The 19,662-nt window shown below is 41.6% G+C and overlaps 1 protein-coding gene across 2 annotated transcripts in view; it reads left to right on the top strand.

Moving 5' to 3' along the window:
* The window catches only part of GALNT1 (polypeptide N-acetylgalactosaminyltransferase 1), a 229,675-nt gene that overhangs the window by 165,302 nt on the left and 44,711 nt on the right, over positions 1-19,662 (top strand). For both annotated transcript variants that reach the window (XM_040353475.1, XM_040353476.1), the window contains exons 6-8: positions 2,114-2,284; positions 4,741-4,858; positions 5,027-5,207. In XM_040353475.1, coding sequence (XP_040209409.1) covers positions 2,114-2,284; positions 4,741-4,858; positions 5,027-5,207 — 470 coding nt within the window. The remainder of the gene's footprint in view (positions 1-2,113; positions 2,285-4,740; positions 4,859-5,026; positions 5,208-19,662) is intronic.

Below are 19,662 nucleotides of genomic sequence, written 5' to 3'. Positions count from 1 at the left end.
TTTACAGGTCCAGAGTAGTGTCACAGCCTCTGGTGTGATCCAGTCTCAGAAAACTTAGAGTGAGCCCATCATCGGCACAAAGATATACAAGAATGTGAGTTTTGGCACTGGGCTCTTTATTAAGTTGCTTCACAGACCTGTGGATAGTGTGTTGGTCACATAACACACTCCAGTTTTAGAGCAGAAGGACAACCTCCATGACAGTTGTGGTCAACTACCTTAAAATGGGGTCCTCAAATGTTGCCCTCGACATCGGCAAAGGGCTGCACATAAAATTCAGTACAAATTCATTGACAGATTTGCAACAGAATATAGCCAATGACTGTGGACAGGATACAAATGATGGTCAAAGACTTGGCGTTTCTTTAAGACAGTAGATTAATGGAAGGGAGCCGGTCCAGGAGTATTTCAGGTTTTCGGAAAATAATGCAAATATAATGAGTAAACAACGTAAATCTGCTGGAATACAGCTGCTACGGCAGCGTGGGAGACGAGGGGTGAATTTGTTTTAAATATACTCTCTTTTGCTGACCTCTTACACTTTTTGTTTGCATTTCAGAATGATGATACAATATATCAGTAACATTTTGTCTTAACCACTTAAGGACCGCCTCATGTACATATACGTCAGCAGAATGGCACAGGCAGGCACATCAACGTATATATACGTCCTCTGCTTGACCTGGGCCGGGGGTCCGATCGGGACCCCCCCCCCCCCGGTACATGCGGCGGTCCCCGTGGCTTCAGGAGCGATCCGGGACGACGGCGCGGCTATTCGTTTATAGCCGCTCCGTCGCGATCACTCCCCGGAGCTGAAGAACGGGGAGAGCCGTGTGTAAACACGGCTTCCCCGTGCTTCACTGTGTCGGCGCATCGATCGCGTCATCCCCTTTATAGGGAAGACACGATCGATGACGTCATTCCTACAGCCTCACCCCCCTACACAAGTAAACACATACACAGTGATCCCTAAATGTTACAGCGCCCCCTGTGTTTAACTCCCAAACTGCAACTGTCATTTTCACAATAAAGAATGCAATTTAAATGCATTTTTTGCTGTGAAAATGACAATTGTCCCAAAAATGTGTCAAAATTGTCCGAAGTGTCCGCCATAATGTCGCAGTCACGAAAAAAAACGCTGATCGCCGCCATTAGTAGTAAAAAAAAAAAATGCAAAAAAACTATCCCCTATTTTGTAAACACTATAAATTTTGTGCAAACCAACCGATAAAACTGAGGGAAAAAAAAATGTTATATATGTTTTTGGGGGATATTTAATATAGCAAAAAGTAAAAAATATTAAATTTTTTAAAATTGTCGCTCTAATTTTGTTTATAGCGCAAAAAATAAAAACCGCAGAGGTGATCAAATACCACCAAAAGAAAGCTCTATTTGTGGGGAAAAAAAGACGCCAATTTTGTTTGGGAGCCACTTCGCACGACCGCACAATTGTCTGTTAAAGCGACGCAGTCCCGAACTGTAAAAACCCCTTGTGTCTTTAGGCAGCATTTTGGTCCGGGGCTTAAGTGGTTAAAGAGGTTGTAAAGGTTTGTCTTATTTTCTAAATTGGTTCCTTTAAGCTAGTGCGTTTGTTGGTTCACTAACCTTTTCTTTCCATTTCCCTTCTTTTTTTTTCTTCTTTGTTTGAATTCCTCACTTCCTGTTTCTCCTCAGTAAGCTTTCCACCAAGTCATTTAGAACAGCTTACTGAACTCCTTACTGAGGAGGAACAGGAAGTGAGAAATTCAGACAAAGAAAAAAAACATTTAGAAGGGAAATTGAAGGAAAAGGTAAGTGAACCAACAATGCACTAGCTTAAAGTAACCTATTTAGAAAATAAAAAACTAACCTTTACAACCCCTTTAAATGAATTGTCGCCTTGTGCACTTCTCCAAATAAAATTCAGAAAAAAAAGGGGGAACTGTAAATGCGGATCATACCGCCCCCTCACCACGGCTCACTGCAGCAGAAATGGACAACTGCCCACAGACATAACCACTTAGTGTGCGGACATGTGAACAGGCCTGTTATGTTAGCATTTTCAATGGATAACTAAAAAACATATCTGAATTTGAATTTAGTCACAAAAACATATTTTTTTTTCTTTTTTCAGGAGGACGGTAGTATGCCCCATTATTGATGTCATTAGCGATGATACTTTTGAATATATGGCAGGTTCTGATATGACTTATGGAGGGTTCAACTGGAAACTAAATTTTAGGTGGTACCCTGTTCCTCAGCGTGAAATGGATCGGAGACGAGGAGACCGAACTCTTCCTGTGAGGTGAGGAGTCATTTGATATTTACATTTTTCCCTTTCTATTATTCTATGTTATTTCTAAGAATATGCCATTGAATATGTTGATGATCTGTCAGACTGACCATGGAGGATCTATGTGCAGTAGAGTTGTTCAGGACCCTTTATCAACACAACCTTTAAAATCATTTGAGTTTTGAGGGGTGACTGTTTCTCACTACTAGCTGGTGCATGCCCTAAGCAAATATGGCTGGACCTATTCTCATCAATCTTAAAGCCTAATTCCAGGCAAACCATTATTTTTGTTTTTGTTACAATAGGGAGCAGTTAGAAGTGTCAGTTTTTTTTTTGTTTCTTTTGTTTTTTCAATCACGTTTCCCTGTGAGCACTTTTCTGTTTCTGTTGTCTTTTAAAACCAATGACCAGTACAAATGAGAGAAAATCTTTCACTCTCACACATACAATAAAAACCTGGCAGAGTATCGAACCATTCCCTTTCCTATAGTGAAAATGGCTTTTATTGCTTTTTTTGTTTTTGTCATCACTGTGGAGATTCTGTCTCATATTTGTGTTCTGACTAACACGCACCAAATAGACAAGAAATTGGGGTAAATCCCTGTAATTGAGATTTAAATAGTGATACAAACCTGAATAACAATTGTTCACTCAATTCAGTGCTAAAATAAACGCTGTCTGGATTTGGGCTTTAATAGAAACCTTTCCTGAGAGAAATTTGGTGGCTGCCTTTGCTTTTTTTTTTTTTTTTTCATTCTGTAAATGCTTGTCTGCTTGGCATGTTTGCCCTCTTGCTTCAGTACTTTAAGTCAGTGACTTCAAAGTATATCTAAAGCCAAATACTTTACTTTCTTATCCATCAAAAGAAAACAGAACGTTAGTAAATCCTTAAAGCCAGCCTCTGAAAATGGCTAGGCTAGCCTGGAACGTGATCTCCAAGCTTTTCATTGTGAGGCTCTCCAGAGCTTTGTACTTTGTTAGCCACAGAGCGATGTCTGGGTTAAGAGCTGGTGGGCACAGCCTCTGGTGCTTCCCAGTCCCTGAGGGCTATTGTAGTGAGTAAGGCGGGTTGGGCTAAAGCACTAGGAGCTACCTCACAGTTGGTAATGTCGGGCGCCATTTTATAATTTTCACAACCTCCTTTTTTACAGCAGTAAATGTTAATACAGAGTACTGACATCATCTGCTTGGTGGAGTGTTGTTGTTTTCCTGCCATTCAGCCTAGAGAAAAGTTTCTGCTCCTGCGTCTCTAGCACTTCATGGATCAATAGGTTTTTGTGCTAGTGCTGTTTGCCTCCAATGATTTTGGTCATCTCTGGCCACCTACGACCCTCTTTAACATCAGCTGCTTGGGTTTGTCAATACACAAGGCCTCACCTTGGGCCTAATTCTCTGCTACACGGTGCAACATGTGTTCTGACAGACACACAAAAAGACAGCCTTGCTGCAACTAGTGTCCTCAGCTCATACTCCAGTGTTGCTAGAAGGTATTTTTTGGTGTCCCTAGAAGGAGCCAATACCAGTAACCTAGATTTTGTGACCTTTCTGATTATAGGGTCATCATCGGATTCTTCTACAGCTTCACTGTGTGAGGCTGAGACCTCCAATGTGTACAGAAACCCCCTAAGATTTACTTCAAATGGGTACTTTGTGATGAAATGTACCTAGAAAATGTACATAAACTAGGATATTGCGCAACCCTTTGTGTCAGGAGCTACACTTCAGGCCCCCTTTATTTACTACATATTAACCACCACTGGTGTGGAAAATCAGCAGCCAAGAGTAAAAATATAAATAAAACTCCCACCTGCTATAGCATGTACATGCTGACGGTGCCTCCAGTGTAATAGGTACATCAGTGGCAGCAAAAAGGTAAAATTATGCAATTTAATGTTTTTTTTTTTAGTTTTTTTTATTGCTTGATCCCCCTTACTTTGTGCCATGCGTGGTTCCATCCGCTTGCCCATATGTCTATACCTTGTCCTGCAGATGTTGAGTTAATAGTTATATCACACTAGTGGTATTGTTTTATGCATGCAGCAATTCTGTCACTATTTCAGTAGTTTCCAAACAAAGTGAGATTTGTTGTATATTTGATTGCTATCAGTTATCAATACAGATTTAAGTTGCAATATTTGTGCCATTACCCCTTAGTTTCCTGATGATACATGGGTGACAGATTGCTTTGCCCCATACCTTTGCTTTTTTGTTGCAAAATCTACTTCTCTATAACTTCCTAAGTATAATACTATATTTATCTACATTGGGCAAAAAAATGATTTTAAAAAGCTGAACCAATAGCTGTGGCTTAAAAAAAAAAGAAGCTTATGTTGACAACCTCAATTTACAGATACATAGGCAGCATGTACCCATCCATCTTGCATGTGATGCATTCTTTGTCTAATATGTGAACGTTTTGAACCATGGATGGACTGTTCTGTTGCATGTTTCTGCTTTTGCTTTTCTAGGACCCCTACTATGGCAGGAGGCCTTTTCTCAATCGACAGAGATTATTTTCAGGAGATAGGAACATATGATGCTGGAATGGACATATGGGGTGGGGAAAATTTAGAAATATCCTTTCGGGTAAGTCTAACCAAGCATAGAACGGCTACAAAAGTATGTATAATATATGCAATGGTGTACACTATGCTTTTAATTTGCATGCCATAGATACTGTCTGAATTTAGATTAGATAACATTAAACAATTACAGGTTATTTAAGGTTGCATTTTTTTTAATTTTTATATATAGATATGGCAGTGTGGAGGTACGCTTGAAATCGTCACTTGCTCTCATGTTGGTCATGTTTTTCGAAAAGCAACCCCATACACCTTTCCAGGTGGAACAGGGCAAATCATCAACAAAAACAACCGAAGACTGGCCGAAGTGTGGATGGATGAATTCAAGAACTTCTTTTATATAATTTCACCTGGTAAAACTCATTTAATTTGTTTAATTTAAAGTGATAGAAAAAAATTGGTTGAAGATCAATACTCACTATTTGTTAACACCATACTGGGTGTGCAATATACCCATATGGTGTCCCAAAATGTGCAGGCTCACCAATATTGGGTGCAGTCTTTGTGCCTAGTAAATATACAGGAAAAAGGGTTACAGGGAATTCCCACTGTGAAGACACACACAGGTGGACCATGCTGCTTAATATGAGATAAGTTTTATTAGAAAAATGATTTAATACAAAAGAGGTGGCCAAGACCAGGTACTCAACCACCAACACCAGGATAATGTTAAAATTAGACAACGTTGTCTGTTAAGAGCAGCTGCATCACGCTCTGACCATGCATACACACACTTGTATTAGGGCTAATGTTAATAAACATAGGTAATATCAATGGACCAGAACCTGATCTCAATATCATAAACCATACATAACAAAAGTCCATCCTATCAGTGCTTCAACAGTTCGATGACAGCAATATATGCTCACATATTGGGAAAACTGAATAGCTATGCCTTTTTGGATTGAATACTAAATATGGACTCTAATCACCTTTACACACTGACAGCTTTGTCCTGCTACAAAATCAACCACAGCTGTCGCTGTGGGACTAGCTACCTGACTTAATTAATCACCTCTGAGGCCGGGTTCACACTGGTACAACAAACGCTCCGACATTAGGAGCTAATGTCGCATGACGTATGAAAATCAATGCTTCCCTATGAGAGCCGTCTTAACTGGTCCGACACAAGTCGGTCCGACTTTGAAAAAAGTTCCTGCACTATTTTGGTCCGACTTTGATCCTACTTCAGCCCATTGAATATCATTGAAGTCGGATCAAAGTAGGAGCCTTGTCCTTACCATCCGACTTGTGGCATCCGACATTGTGATTTACAGCAGCAGTAAAAGGAATTTATCTCACACTGGGATTGTTTTGATTGGTCAAAGAACAAGTCAGACTATCACAAAGTCGGATCAAAGTAGTATCCTAAAAATAAAGGTGCATAAACTGGACAGAAAGGGGACTAAAAATGCACTTCCGGCGCCAACGGACAATAAATTAACTAATCCCAAGTATAGAAAGAGAAGTGAAGGATACAGTAGGTGAACCCGATATTGTGTCAATCTCGCTCTTTCTCGGCGAGATTGAGCACCTACGAGCCCCATCGCGGGAGCCAGCGCCGAGCTGTCTTGCCGCGATGGAGACAGAGCCGTCATAGAAGCGACGGGAGATCCGACTTGGATTCCCGCCAATTCTACACGTGTGCGGCGTTTGTTATGAATCCTGAGGGGGAAGTCCCCGCCGGATTTTAAATAAAAATCTGGCATGGGTTCCCCCCTCAGGAGCATACCGGGCCCTTAGGTCTGTTATGGGTTGTAAGGAGAGCCCCCCTACGCCGAAAAAAACGGCGTAGGGGGTCCCCCTACAATCCGTACCAGACCCGTATCCAAAGCACGCTACCCGGCCGGCCAGGAAGGGAGTGGGGACGAGCGAGCGCCCCCCCCCCCCCTCCTGAGCCGTACCAGGCTGCATGCCCTCAACATGGGGGGGTTGGGTGCTCTGGGACAGGGGGGCGCACTGCGGCCCCCCACCTCAGAGCACCCTGTCCCCATGTTGATGAGGACAGGGCCCCTTCCCGACAACCCTGGCCGTTGGTTGTCGGGGTATGCGGGCGGGAGGCTTATCGGAATCTGGGAGCCCCCTTTAATAAGGGGGCCCCCAGATACCGCCCCCCACCCTAAGTGAATGGATATGGGGTACATCGTACCCCTACCCATTCACCTGTAGGAAAAATGTAAAAGTTAATAAACACACCACACAAGGGTTTTTAAAATAATTTATTTTTCTGCTCCGGAGGCCCCCCCTGTCTTCTTTATTAGCTCTGTTTACCAGGGGGGGCTTCTTCTTTGACGTCTTCGGATGGGTGGGGGCCGCCGTCTGGTTCTCTTCCACCGCCGGGGGGGGGGGTCGCTTTTAAAAAAGCCCCCACCCCCCGGCGGGTTTCCTCCGGCGTCTTCGGCGGGGGGGCTTCTTCTTCCGCTATCCCGACGGGTCTTCTCCGCTATCCGGGGGGTCTTCTCAGCTCTCCGGGGGTCTCCTTCTATGTTCGCCGCTCTCCGCTGTGAGTTCTTCTTCCGTGCTGTGACGTCATGTTCTTCACTTCTCTTCTTCTCCCGATGTTGACATGTCGCCTCTCCTCGCTGCAATGACGGGTGCGCGGGTGCATCGGACCTATATAGGCCTCACAATCCCATCATGCTCTGTACCTACCCATGTGATACCTACCCACGTGGGTAGGTATCACATGGGTAGGTATCACATGGGTAGGTACAGAGCATGATGGGACTGTGAGGCCTATATAAATCCGACGCAAGCCGGGCACACGTCATTGCAGCGAGAAGAGCCGGCCGGCGTGTCAACATCTGGAGAAGACGGAAGACGAGAAGAGAAGAAGATGACGTTACAGAAGAGCGGACTGACCGCCGCCAGTATAGCGGCGGCCAGCCCTGAAGGAGAAGGAACCGGACAGCGGGAGGAAAAACCGGGGTGCGCCGAGTCAAGAGCGGAGAGCGGCGAATATAGAAGAAGACCCCCCCAGAGCTGAGAAGACCCCCGGAGCGGAGAAGACGTCACAGAAGAGCTGAGAAGACCCCCGGAGCGGAGAAGACGTCACAGAAGAGCGGTGAAGACCCCGGAGAGCAGGAGAAGATCCCCGGAAATCGGAAGAAGAAGCCTACCCTGGTAAAAGAGCTAAAGAAGACAGGGGAGGCCTCCGGAGCAGACTAATAAAATATTTTAATACCCTGTGTGGTTTATGTGTGTTTTTACCACTTTTCTTGTAGGTGAATGGGTAGGGGTACGATGTACCCCATACTCATTCACTTAGGGTGGGGGGCCGGTATCTGGGGGCCCCCTTATTAAAGGGGGCTCCCAGATTCCGATAAGCCTCCCGCCCGCATACCCCGACAACCAACGGCCAGGGTTGTCGGGAAGGGGCCCTGTCCTCATCAACATGGGGACAGGGTGCTCTGAGGTGGGGGGGCCGCAGTGCGCCCCCCTGCCCCAGAGCACCCAACCTCCCCATGTTGAGGGCATGCAGCCTGGTACGGCTCAGGAGGGGGGGGGGGCGCTCGCTCGTCCCCACTCCCTTCCTGGCTGGCCGGGTAGCGTGCTTTGGATACGGGTCTGGTACGGATTGTAGGGGGACCCCCTACGCCGTTTTTTTCGGCGTAGGGGGGCTCTCCTTACAACCCATAACAGATCTAAGGGCCCGGTATGCTCCTGAGGGGGGAACCCATGCCGGATTTTTATTTAAAATCCGGCGGGGACTTCCCCCTCAGGATTCATAACAAACGCCGCACACGTGTAGAATTGGCGGGAATCCAAGTCGGATCTCCCGTCGCTTCTATGACGCGCTTGCTGGGATGTGCTGTCACTATTCCAGTGAGTGTGAGATGTCGGCGAGATCTCGGCACCATGTCGCCGAGAATCAGTGCGATGCTGTCGTGCTAAAAACACAATATCACAAACACCTACTGTAAGTGTTGGATTTATCAATAGTGATTAAAATTGATAAAAAGATCCAAAAAGCTGCTATTTTAAAATGGGTGAAACCCAATAAAGCTATAAAAACAAAGTATCAAAATAAATATGGAACCGTGGTTCAATGATAAAACAGCGCTAAGAAATGTGTAGCCCCAGGTAGGAGCTTAAATGTAAAAACAGAGGTGGTGTGCTAGGTGATCAAGAAACAAGGCGTGAGTGCACCCTGTACCCTATTTAAAGATTCACCAAAGTTGTAATAATATTCCCATCTGGGATGCAGGCTTACAACAGCCTGTAAGAGGACTGGCTTGTTAATGTCAATCCTCTCAGGCACAACCTCCTTTTGTTTTCAGAATCTGCCGCAGGTCATTCCAATGGGGGCACATAAAGGCAAAAGAAAATACTCAATAGTGCCAAGAGGACAGAGCCCCCTTAAGAAAATGCCCGTACAGAAAAATCAAAGTAAATGAACAAATAAGCAAGCCTGTAATGTTCTGCTGTCACCGCCGTCCACGAGCACCAGGGGCCGCACGAGTGTTTGTATCGCTGGTAACCGATGGTCAGCTTGTGGAGCGCAGAAAGACTTCCTGTGTTGCGCCGATGTAACCACGCCCCAAAGTAGTATCCTGTTCATGAAAGTCGAATGGATGTCGGATCAATGTAGGACTGATGTCGCAGAGCAAAGTAGGATGAAAGTCGTATCACTGTCGTGTAGTATCAGTGTGAACCCGGCCTAACAAGGGTTTTCCTTTGGAGACCAAAAGAGGTTTCCAATCAAACCTTTTCTGATAGGATGGACTTTTGTTTTGTTATGTATGGTTTATGACAACGTTTCTCAACCAGTGTGCCGCGGCACACTGGTGTGCCGTGAGGAGTCCCCAGGTGTGCCGCGGCAAAATGACCCCAAATATTGTAACATTACTGCTGGGCATTTGTCTTTACAGCGGTGCCGGTCCGCTGTGTAAAACTCCCTTCCCGGCACTCGGGAAGCTGTGCTGGCTGTGCGGGCCTCCCGACCGCGTCTTGCCAACCGAATACGTCATCGGTTGCTATGGGAGGGTCGGACGCACGCACTGCTTCTGTGACGTGAGAGCCGTGGGTACCGTCCTGAACTCTGCCTGGCGCGCTTTTCCCTGAGGGGGAAGAAGAAAGAGTAGAGCCACCGTGACCAACACTGCTCCCCTGCCCGCAGACATGGCCACCCGCTCAGAGAGGGAAAAGGCCCTGAAGCTGAATGAGCAGCACCAGGCCATCCTGTCTCGTATGCTGAGGGAGGAGGACAACAAGTACTGCGCTGACTGCGAGGCCAAGGGTAAGGTGGTGAGGGAGGGCTCTACTATGAATAACCAGCTGTCACAGTCACTGCCACCCCACATCCTCCATTCATGGCTACAGTACTCTGGATCTGATTGGTTGTTGTGCAGCTCTGACAGTTCTTCTTTCAGTGTATGTGTGCATGTGTACACATGTCTGTTAGTGTGTGTGTGACAAAAGTAGTTCTGATGGTACAGGAATAAGGGGGTCGGATTAAAAGTAACATACATACAGACAGATGCGCATGCACACAAACAGACACACGTACAAACACACACACTGTGTCTGTATGTATGTTACTTTTAATCCTGACCCCCCTATTCCTGTACCATCAGAACTACTTTTGTAGGGCTTATTCGAGATAGCAGCAAGGACTGCTGCTCCTCTGAAAAGCAATTTGTGTTCATATCGCTTTTCAGGGGCATTTGTCAGCCAGTAAAGAGGCATATCTTGCCTCCTTACCACCTGTTTTAAGCCCGTAAATGCAATGCACACAGTTGCGGGGTAGTTGCAGTGCAGCCCCAATCACCCTGGGTATACCTCCAGCTGCAGCCACAGCATGTTTACACCCCCAGCTGTTGCCTGTGCAGCTAAAGGGGCAAAAGTTGGGGGTGGTAAAAACAGCTCAACCATGTGGTTTTACCTCCCCTCCAGCCTGACATGTGAACAAGCTCTTGGTTCTATGTGGATGCGTGCTGCGTGTAGGGCAGCCCATTCAATTCCCTACCCGCAGTAATGCGGGGAAAGAAGTCCCTGACCCTTTTTTTAAATTGTGCCACAACAAAAGCAACCCATGTTTGCCAATGGATGGTGCACCATTAAGAATTAATGGCACCCCTAAAGAGCAGAGCATTTGTCTGTGTGTCAAGAACGAGCGCGATTTTGCGCGTGTTCCGCAACACACAGCGACGTGAACCATATCTTGGACAGGGGTGCCTCAAGACTGAAAATATTTTTCAAGGGCGCCCCGACTGGAAAAAGGTTGAGAAACACTGGTTTATGATATTGAGATCAGGTTCTGGTGCATTGATATTACCTACGTTTATTAACATTAGCCCTGTTACAAGTGTGTGTATGCATGGTCAGAGCATGATGTAGCTACTCTTAACAGACAACGTTGTCTAATTTAAACATTATCCTGGTGTTGGTGGTGGGTACCTGGTCTTGGCCGCCTCTTTTGTATTAAATAATTTTTCTAATAAAACGTAACCCATATTAAGCAGCATGGTCCGCCTGTGTCTCTTCACAGTGGGAATCTTTCCCCTGTAACACTTATTCATTTAAAGTGAACCTGACTTGTCCCAAAAGTGTTTAAATATTGCTATCATACAGTTACTGTCTATGATCTGGCTTGAAATTTGCTATGTAATCTACACTGCAGTTGGGAACAATTGTCCAAGGAAGCCATACTCAAATAGCCTAATCCTAACTGATCCACACCCCCATAAAAATTATACCCCTTGTACTTGGATCTAGCTTGCAGGTCGATGTTTTTTTCATTAGGACTTATGGAGTATAGGCTGCACATGTGGATTGCAGCATGGCCCCACTGGGTAAGAAGACCAAAGTGCTTCTCCGTGTAGACGGTTTCTCTTGGGCTAGGTTTCCCACTAATCTAATGTAAGGCTGCATGTAATTGAAAGCATAATGACTCTTTAACCCATTTTTGCACATTTTAGGTAAAACCACCAAACACTTTATATATTTTCTGAAAGCAGAGACCCTGGATAATAAAATGCGGGTAGTTTAATTTATTTTTATATCACACGATGTTGGCACAATGATTTATCAAAAGGTTAGTTTTGGTGCACACAAACGGAAGATGTTACCCAGTAATTTGATGGAATTTAAAAGATGAGGTTGCTTTGAGCAAATAGATACCAAACATATCCAGCCTTAAAATTGCATTACAAGAATGACAACACATGTACAGTATAGGGCAATCAATGTTTTTGTACCTAGGGCACCTGATGCTCACATTTTATATTTGGATGTGGGTGTGGATGTTCTTGTTTTTGTTTCTTTTTTTCCTTTTTTTGCCCAGAGGGGGGCGGGCATTTGTGGTACTTTCCTTTTGTGGAAGTACAGCAATTCAAATCGCAAAGAATTGCAAACAGTAATATTACATGGGTCTGATCGCTCAATATTAAATACAGTAAAACCTTGGATTGCAAGCATGAGTTGTTTCGGAAGCATGCTTGTAATCCAAAGCACTTGTATATCAAAGCAAATTTTCCCATGAGAAATAATGGAAACTCAAATGATTCTTTCCACAACCATTTATTCATAGGTCTTTCAGTTTATAGGCCATATAAAAAGATTATAGCAATGTGATGAGTTGTTTAACCATAAAATTTCCATCCGCAAATGGAAGCCTCCACAAGGGGATTAGAAGCAAAATCCAGCAGGAGCTACAGAGTATAAAAGAGAATAGAGGCACCTCTAAGTGTAGCAATATGGTTACATTTAATGAAGGTACAACATTTAGCAACGCGCATGGTTGATGATTAAAAGAGGTATATCTAAGTATGCAAGGATCCGGGATAAAGCAATCCACATAGACCACCATCCTCACAGCCGGCTCTCGCCGCCATTAGTCTGCAATCAGGCCGGGAAGACTACCCTCCAGTAGAGCGATCTGAATGCGAGGCTTGAACCGCTCATGGAAGGGACGACATCCATGGCCCTGAAGAGAATGGTCTATGTGGACGGCTTTACCCCGGATGCCTGCATACTTATATGTGCCTGTTTTTAATTAACCATGTGAGTTTCTAAATGTTGTACCTTCATTAAATGTAACCATATTTCTACACTTAGAGGCATCGCTCTTCTATTTTATACTCTGTTGTGACATGACGCTATTCTTCGCTTGTATATCAAGTCAAAATGGATTTAAAATGTTTGTTTGTCTTGCACAACGCTCTCAAACCAAGTTACTCTCAAACCAAGGTTTTTCTGTAATAGTAATAATTTATCTACTGAGTTTGTACTATTATTTAACATTATTCAATATGTACCTTGAGAGATCAGACATATGTAATATTACTGTTTACAATTCTGCAAGTGGTAGCGAATAGGATTCTATATCTACAGTGTGCAAAAAATACCTCTGCTGCTGACTTAAACCCTAAGTCAGTGGCAGTAAAAGGGTTAAAATAAACCAGAACATTTCTAAGTTAACAATGTCTGAGGCTATACTTTATATAAGGCTTAGCTGTTTGTATATATGTTGTTACAATACTACTGTCAGCATTCAAGGACAGTTTCTGCTACGACATCTTTTGAACATCGGTGCTTCACTGTACCAGGACATAAGGGAGTATTTCATTTGTATACAATCAGTTTAATACTGCTGCTTCCAAACTGCCTTACATTGAAAAGTGGTAATCGAACTTCGAAGGAACTATGGAAAAACAAAGATTGGTACAAATAGTCTGTAGAATATGTCTCTTGTAGAAGCAAACCAGATGATATTCAGTTCCCTTTAAATTAGGGAAAAACATACCTGAATACTTCACTTCACACATAATGTTTTATGCAATTGAGTAACAATGTACAATATTTGGTGGCAGTGTCCAATTTTTCTGGGGAATAAAAAAATGTGTGTGTATGTGTGTATGTATGTATGTATGTATATATATATATATATATAATGTATGTATATATTCCTATACTGTATACTCTGTTAGCAACTTGAATACCCAAACATTTTTTAAAAGACCCCTTTCACACTGAGGTGCTTTACACTCGCTATAGAGCTAAAAATAGATCAGCTGCAGTGGCACTTTTAACTCTTTTTTTGGGCGTTGGCAGGGATTAAAAGTGCCCTGCTAGCGGCTGAAAAGTGCTACAAAAACGACGATAAAGCGCCGCTAAAAATAGCAGAGATGCTTGTAGTGAAAGTGCTCTAACTCTGTTTTGCTGTATCAGAAACATTGTAAACTCTTCTGAAAGAGAAAAAATATAGCTGTCCGTATAATTTTTCTAGACTAGAAACTTAAAGATAGGCACTTAAGTGCCTGTGTATACCTTTGAATATCTTCTTGAGTAGACACCAGGGCATTCCAATATAAAAAGAAAAAAAACATACTTGGTTGCAATTCTGAAACTGGGTGAAGAGGATAGCCAACGGAGTGTGTAACTTCAAAAATTAGTCAGCAGAGATAGTAGCTCCCATTTTTCTATTATGACAGATCACCTCTAAAGTGCTTCCTTTAAAAATGCACACATGCCATTTCAAATCCGCTGCAAAACTAATCGCAGATGACAGCAAATTCCAGAGAAATGATAGATAGATAAGTTAAGAAAAGAGGGAATTATTTTTAAGTGTAATTTCAGGTAGCTCTTTATAACTCGGCTGACATCTCTTAATGGGTTTTTCAAATGTCACAAACTACTCATGCAGCCCATTTGTCTGTCAGCTGTCGTTACCTTCTTCTAAGTTAGTCAATCTAATTTCACATGTATTTATATAGTCCAAAATGCATTTTGTCACAGTGGCAAACAAAGTGGTTCAGTGTTTTCACTAAAGTAAAAATAAACTTTATCAAGTAAGGTAAACATATTTTGTTACACTATTCAATTATCAAAAAATGTCTCCATGTTCTCGATTAAAAAAAAAAAAAAAAACGGATTGACACTAAATGCTATCCTGCTGTAGGTTTAAAAATGAAAGTCATGTGAAAAAGTAAATGCACCCCATGAATATTATTGACTGTTTTTAACACATTTGAACAAACATTGGTTCTTCATTCAAACAGTGCCTACTGATGTAATATAATTGAGCATGTTACATGAAATGGACATGGTGTATTTCTTCTCATTTGTCAGGTTCATGTACAAATACTTCAAATCTATGAAATGCTTTAAATTAGGTGCTAATGATTAGAAACCCCATACAGAGTAGTCGGGTAGACCTCTCTAAGGCTTCATGTACACGGGACGTTGTTTAACTTCTCCTGAAGATTTAACTTGACAGCAAGAATCCGACATTTTAAAAACTTCAGTTTAGCCGCGTTTGCTGTCCACAGGAGATGCCTTCACAATCTGTCTGATTTGGAGCGTTTTGCAAAGAAGAGAGGGCAAATATGGCTAAGTCAAGATGCGCCTTGCTGATAGACTCATACCCAAAAAGACTAAGTGCTGTAATAAAATCAAAAGGTGCTTCAACAAAGTATTTAAGGGTATGTGCACATATTCAAGCCATATTGTACAGTTTATAGGTCACATTAAAGGTGGAAAAAGTTCTGAAATGTTTTATCGTTGAATTTTTTTTTACATCACAGAAACCTGACATTTTAACAGGGGTGTGAAGACTTTTTATATCCACTGTACCTACAGAGATTTCACCAATTTAACCTGCATCAAAAGTATTGTGGGAAAAAGCCTTTACTATCTAAAAATAAATAAATAAAATAAAAAATCGGAGCAAGACTACAGTTTACAATTAAGCGTACTGTAAAGGAAAATTCTAGACTAATGTGCTATGAACTGATAGATCAAAGATAGTTATTTGACCCCAACAGTACACATATTTGGCACAACTGCTTTGAATACCATTGAAATGTTGTAGAGGAATTTGTAACAGTTAGTTTATGCAAAGTATTACACAAACAATTTGCAGCTAAAGGCATTTTGGATAGAGAAGTAGTCAAAAAATTTCACTGATGTCAGGGGCTGCTGGACAGTTATGCAATATGCTTACAAGAAGTAATTTCTGCTAAAGAAGAAAATATCACCTTCTAAGGCAGGAAGGGCGTTTTCACAGGACACCATACATCTATCTTTGTTGAATGACAAAAGGCAAATGTTTCTTGTTTTTAATCAGGTATATTTAAAATCATATAGGATATCTGCGCTAAAACATATAAATTACAAATGACCAACCGCTTAAGCAATCTGTGACCCTAGATGCAAGAATTGTGATAAATATATGAAGCAGCGCTAAAAAAAAAATCAAACTCAATATTGCGAAAACGCAAAAATGAGTCAATATGACTTTTCCGGTGAAAAAAACGTGTATAAAGAATTCACACCAAATATGTAAATAAGTGTCCATAATAAAAGCCCATTCACACGGGCTGAAAAGGAAAAATACGGTATATGTGAACCAAAGTTTAAAGAAAACGAATCGTCCGCGATTCATTTGCACCAGTGTCCCCACAATCACAATTCATGGTGCTTCCACCACCAGGCGACACCAAGTGTTAAGACTCTCACTGCATCCTGTGGACCATCATATAGTATGGTCAAATGCGCGTGTTACATCTCATTATAAAGGTAAACTCCAAAGCGCCAAACGTGATCCAGTCAGGATTGGTTCATCGGCAGGATGAAAAATAAAAATCATATACGCCCATAGTTTAACCAATAAAAAAAAAAAAATATTAAAAAAATTAACAAGTGAAACTTGCAAAGGGAATCGCACTAAGAAAATCCTTGGGCAATAGGCTTAAAAACTTGCATACAGCAATAGAAACGGATACAATTGCTCTCCAAAAAAGCTCTCCAGTCAGCAAGCGCACGTGATGAAGCGTCGTTGCCACGCCCAACTCGTTTTGTCAAAGAGATGACACCAGTCCCCCAATGACATCATCTTTTTCCTTTTGGACTTTCTCGTTTCACATATATTTTTCCTAAAAAACCCTTGTGAATGGTGTGATTTCTTTGTACATGTTTTTTCACCTAATGAATTTGATGTCATTATATTCATTTTTGTGTTTTCACAATATTGAGTTAAATTTTATAGCGCTGGTTCATATATTTATCACAATCAAATATATTGCATTTTATGTGTAAGCACTGTTTATAAAGATCTAAGGTTTGTCTATTCAAATATGCTGGGAAAAGTCAATAAATGTATTTTGTACATTTTAGTTTATGTAGCCAGGTTGAAAAAAAGAAAATTTTAGTTCAACCAGATTTACATTTGATGTATTATGAAACCTATTAGTCTTGTTTGGCTGCTAAATGCTCGTAGCCCTGTCAAAGATAACTAGTTTCCCCAAACTTTTAAAATAGTTGTTACTACTTTGGTAATTTCCCATCTTGTATTGTAGCTCTGCCAATTATGACTTTTTAAACAAATTTTAGTTTGGAGAAACAGAAATGTATTTTTTTTTTTTTTTCAAAATACAGATTTTTACATTACTTTTAAAACATATCTCTTTCAGTATACTTGACAAACACCAATAAACTTTGCAAATAAAGCTTTCATTCACACTTGTTGCTTGCTAAACCCTAAATATTTGAAAGGAGCAAATATGTGTTTAACCACTTCTTGCCTAACCTATCTTTTTGAGGGCTTAGTGGGGGCTTCCGGGAGGACATCATATGATGTCCTTATCGTGCACCTCCTGAGAGACTTGATACCTTAACCCGCTTTGTCCACAAAACACAGTGGATGACAGATCGGTGTACTTGGCCAGCCCCAGTATCATGTGATCCCTGTAACCAGTCACATGATAGTTGTACACAACGAATGGCTTTCATTCATATTCATTCATTGCGTACTATTGTGTTGATCTGTAATTGGTCACAGTGATCACATGGTACCGACAGTCAATCACAGTGCACTGTACCATGTGATAGCTGAAGCCAGTCACAACTGTCCCCGTAGTACATAAGGGCTATGAATGGATGCCATTTATAAAAAGGTTTGCTTATAACCAGGGCTGTGGAGTCGGTAGATAAATGTTCCGACTCCTCAGTTTTATGTACTCCCGACTCCGACTCCTCTGTATTAATATGCAAATGTATTTTATACATTCCTTGAGGGAAAGAAACGCAACCTACCACAGGACTATTGGCTGGGAAGCCAACAGTCTACTGTATTGCACAGTTTAAGCAAAAGACAAACACAATGAAAACAATCAAGTGACTGGATAGTAGCAGCAGGCATAAACATCACGAACACGATCTTTACCAGTTCAAAAATACAAACCACATTATTTGGTTGTTTTAGAACAAAAACAAAGCTTATCTATAATGAACCAAAAACAAAATCTGCAAAACCTAGAAATGGTTTATATTAATCTTAAAATGTAGTTCTAGGCTTAGCAAATGCAAATCAATTCAATGTAGAGTTCTAAGGAAGAGAATTGCCTCTGCCAGATCCTCTTTCATAGAGGCTCTTAAGTCAGACTTTATTATTTTTAGGGCTGAAAATAATATTTTGACACTGACTTGGGTGGGTGGCATTGCAGTAACTATTCTGGCCACATCACTAACGATCTCTGGATAAACAAGGATGGCTTCTTCAACAGTAAGTTTTGATGAGCGATCATACTTTTCAACTTCTTTTAGTGCTTTATAAAACTCCTGTTGGAATTTTTTTATTTGGACACTTACTGGTTCTCTAACATGCGTTCCCTGTAAAAGCAGAACACAACACTATGGAAAGTATAAGTATTGCAGCTCCTAATTGTGTGTTGCGTGCCATATAGTGAAGCACATGAAAAGCATGCTTCTTCACGGTCACTTAACGTGTTCGTTTTGCGGTTACGTGAGGCACTGCGTGCATTGGTCTTTATTCTTACAGTAGAGAAGTCATTAATTATAACTTTTTGTGAATTGGGACATTTAAACTTTTTTTTTTAAATTCCAATCTAAATTTAGTAGGAGTCGGAGTCGGTGCATTGTTTGCCGACTCCGACTCCAGGTACCCAAAATTTCCCCCGACTCCACAGCCCTGCTTATAACAGTGATCATCCCTGTTATAAGCAATCGTAGTGTTAAAAAATAAACTGATCATCTCCTCAGAGTAGTACAGTGTCACTGTGGTGACACTGCAGTACTCTGGTCATAGTATGTAAAAAAATATACATTATTGACAATATGTAACAAAAATAAAAGTGAAAAAATGTATTCTCAATTTTCCCAAAAAAGTGTCAAATTTCAAACTTCAAAAAATGCACCAATTCAGATTACATATATGAAAAGATTATTGCAATAATAGGTATTATATACTTGTTTTTTTCTTTTATTTTGTACCCCCTGATTTGAAGATGAGTAAAATGATTTAAATAGTAGTATTGAAAATAGATTGTCCCTGCTTGATCAGCGCTGCCGACTATAGCCTGCAATGCTAATCTGTGTATTCTGATGGCAGGAAAGTCTCTGTGCTGTCAAAATACAATGCCTCAGTGGGGAGGATTCCCTCATCCATAGAGTGAGTCACGACATGATCCTTGCTTTAGTATCCTGGGAATGCTGAGTACCACAATTTCTCCTTGTCTTTGGTGTTCCTAGGATGCCACCAGAAGGATCGCGACATCACTCTAATATTGGCACCACAAACATAAGCAAAGTAAAATGTTATTACATTTTTTTTTTTTCAACTACTAAGTAGTTTACTGCTGCAATTTACAATGGAGGGAGAGTTCAGTGTGTAATAAGCAAACCTTGAATTTTAGTGTGAGGTAAGCTTTAAGATTTAAAGTACAGTTTCACCTAAACTGTCATTAACCCGCCACCATTTATTTTAGTTCTGACTATCCCTGACTTGAGATTCTTGGTGTAATATAGTCCCCTTCAAGTTTATGGGGCATGGCCAGGGCTGAAGAGAAT

Source organism: Rana temporaria, chromosome 5 (genome assembly GCF_905171775.1).
Source record: "Rana temporaria chromosome 5, aRanTem1.1, whole genome shotgun sequence".
Lineage (NCBI taxonomy): Eukaryota > Metazoa > Chordata > Amphibia > Anura > Ranidae > Rana > Rana temporaria.
The sequence above is the reverse complement of the archived record's forward strand: the minus strand, read 5'-3'. Positions and strand labels throughout refer to the sequence as shown.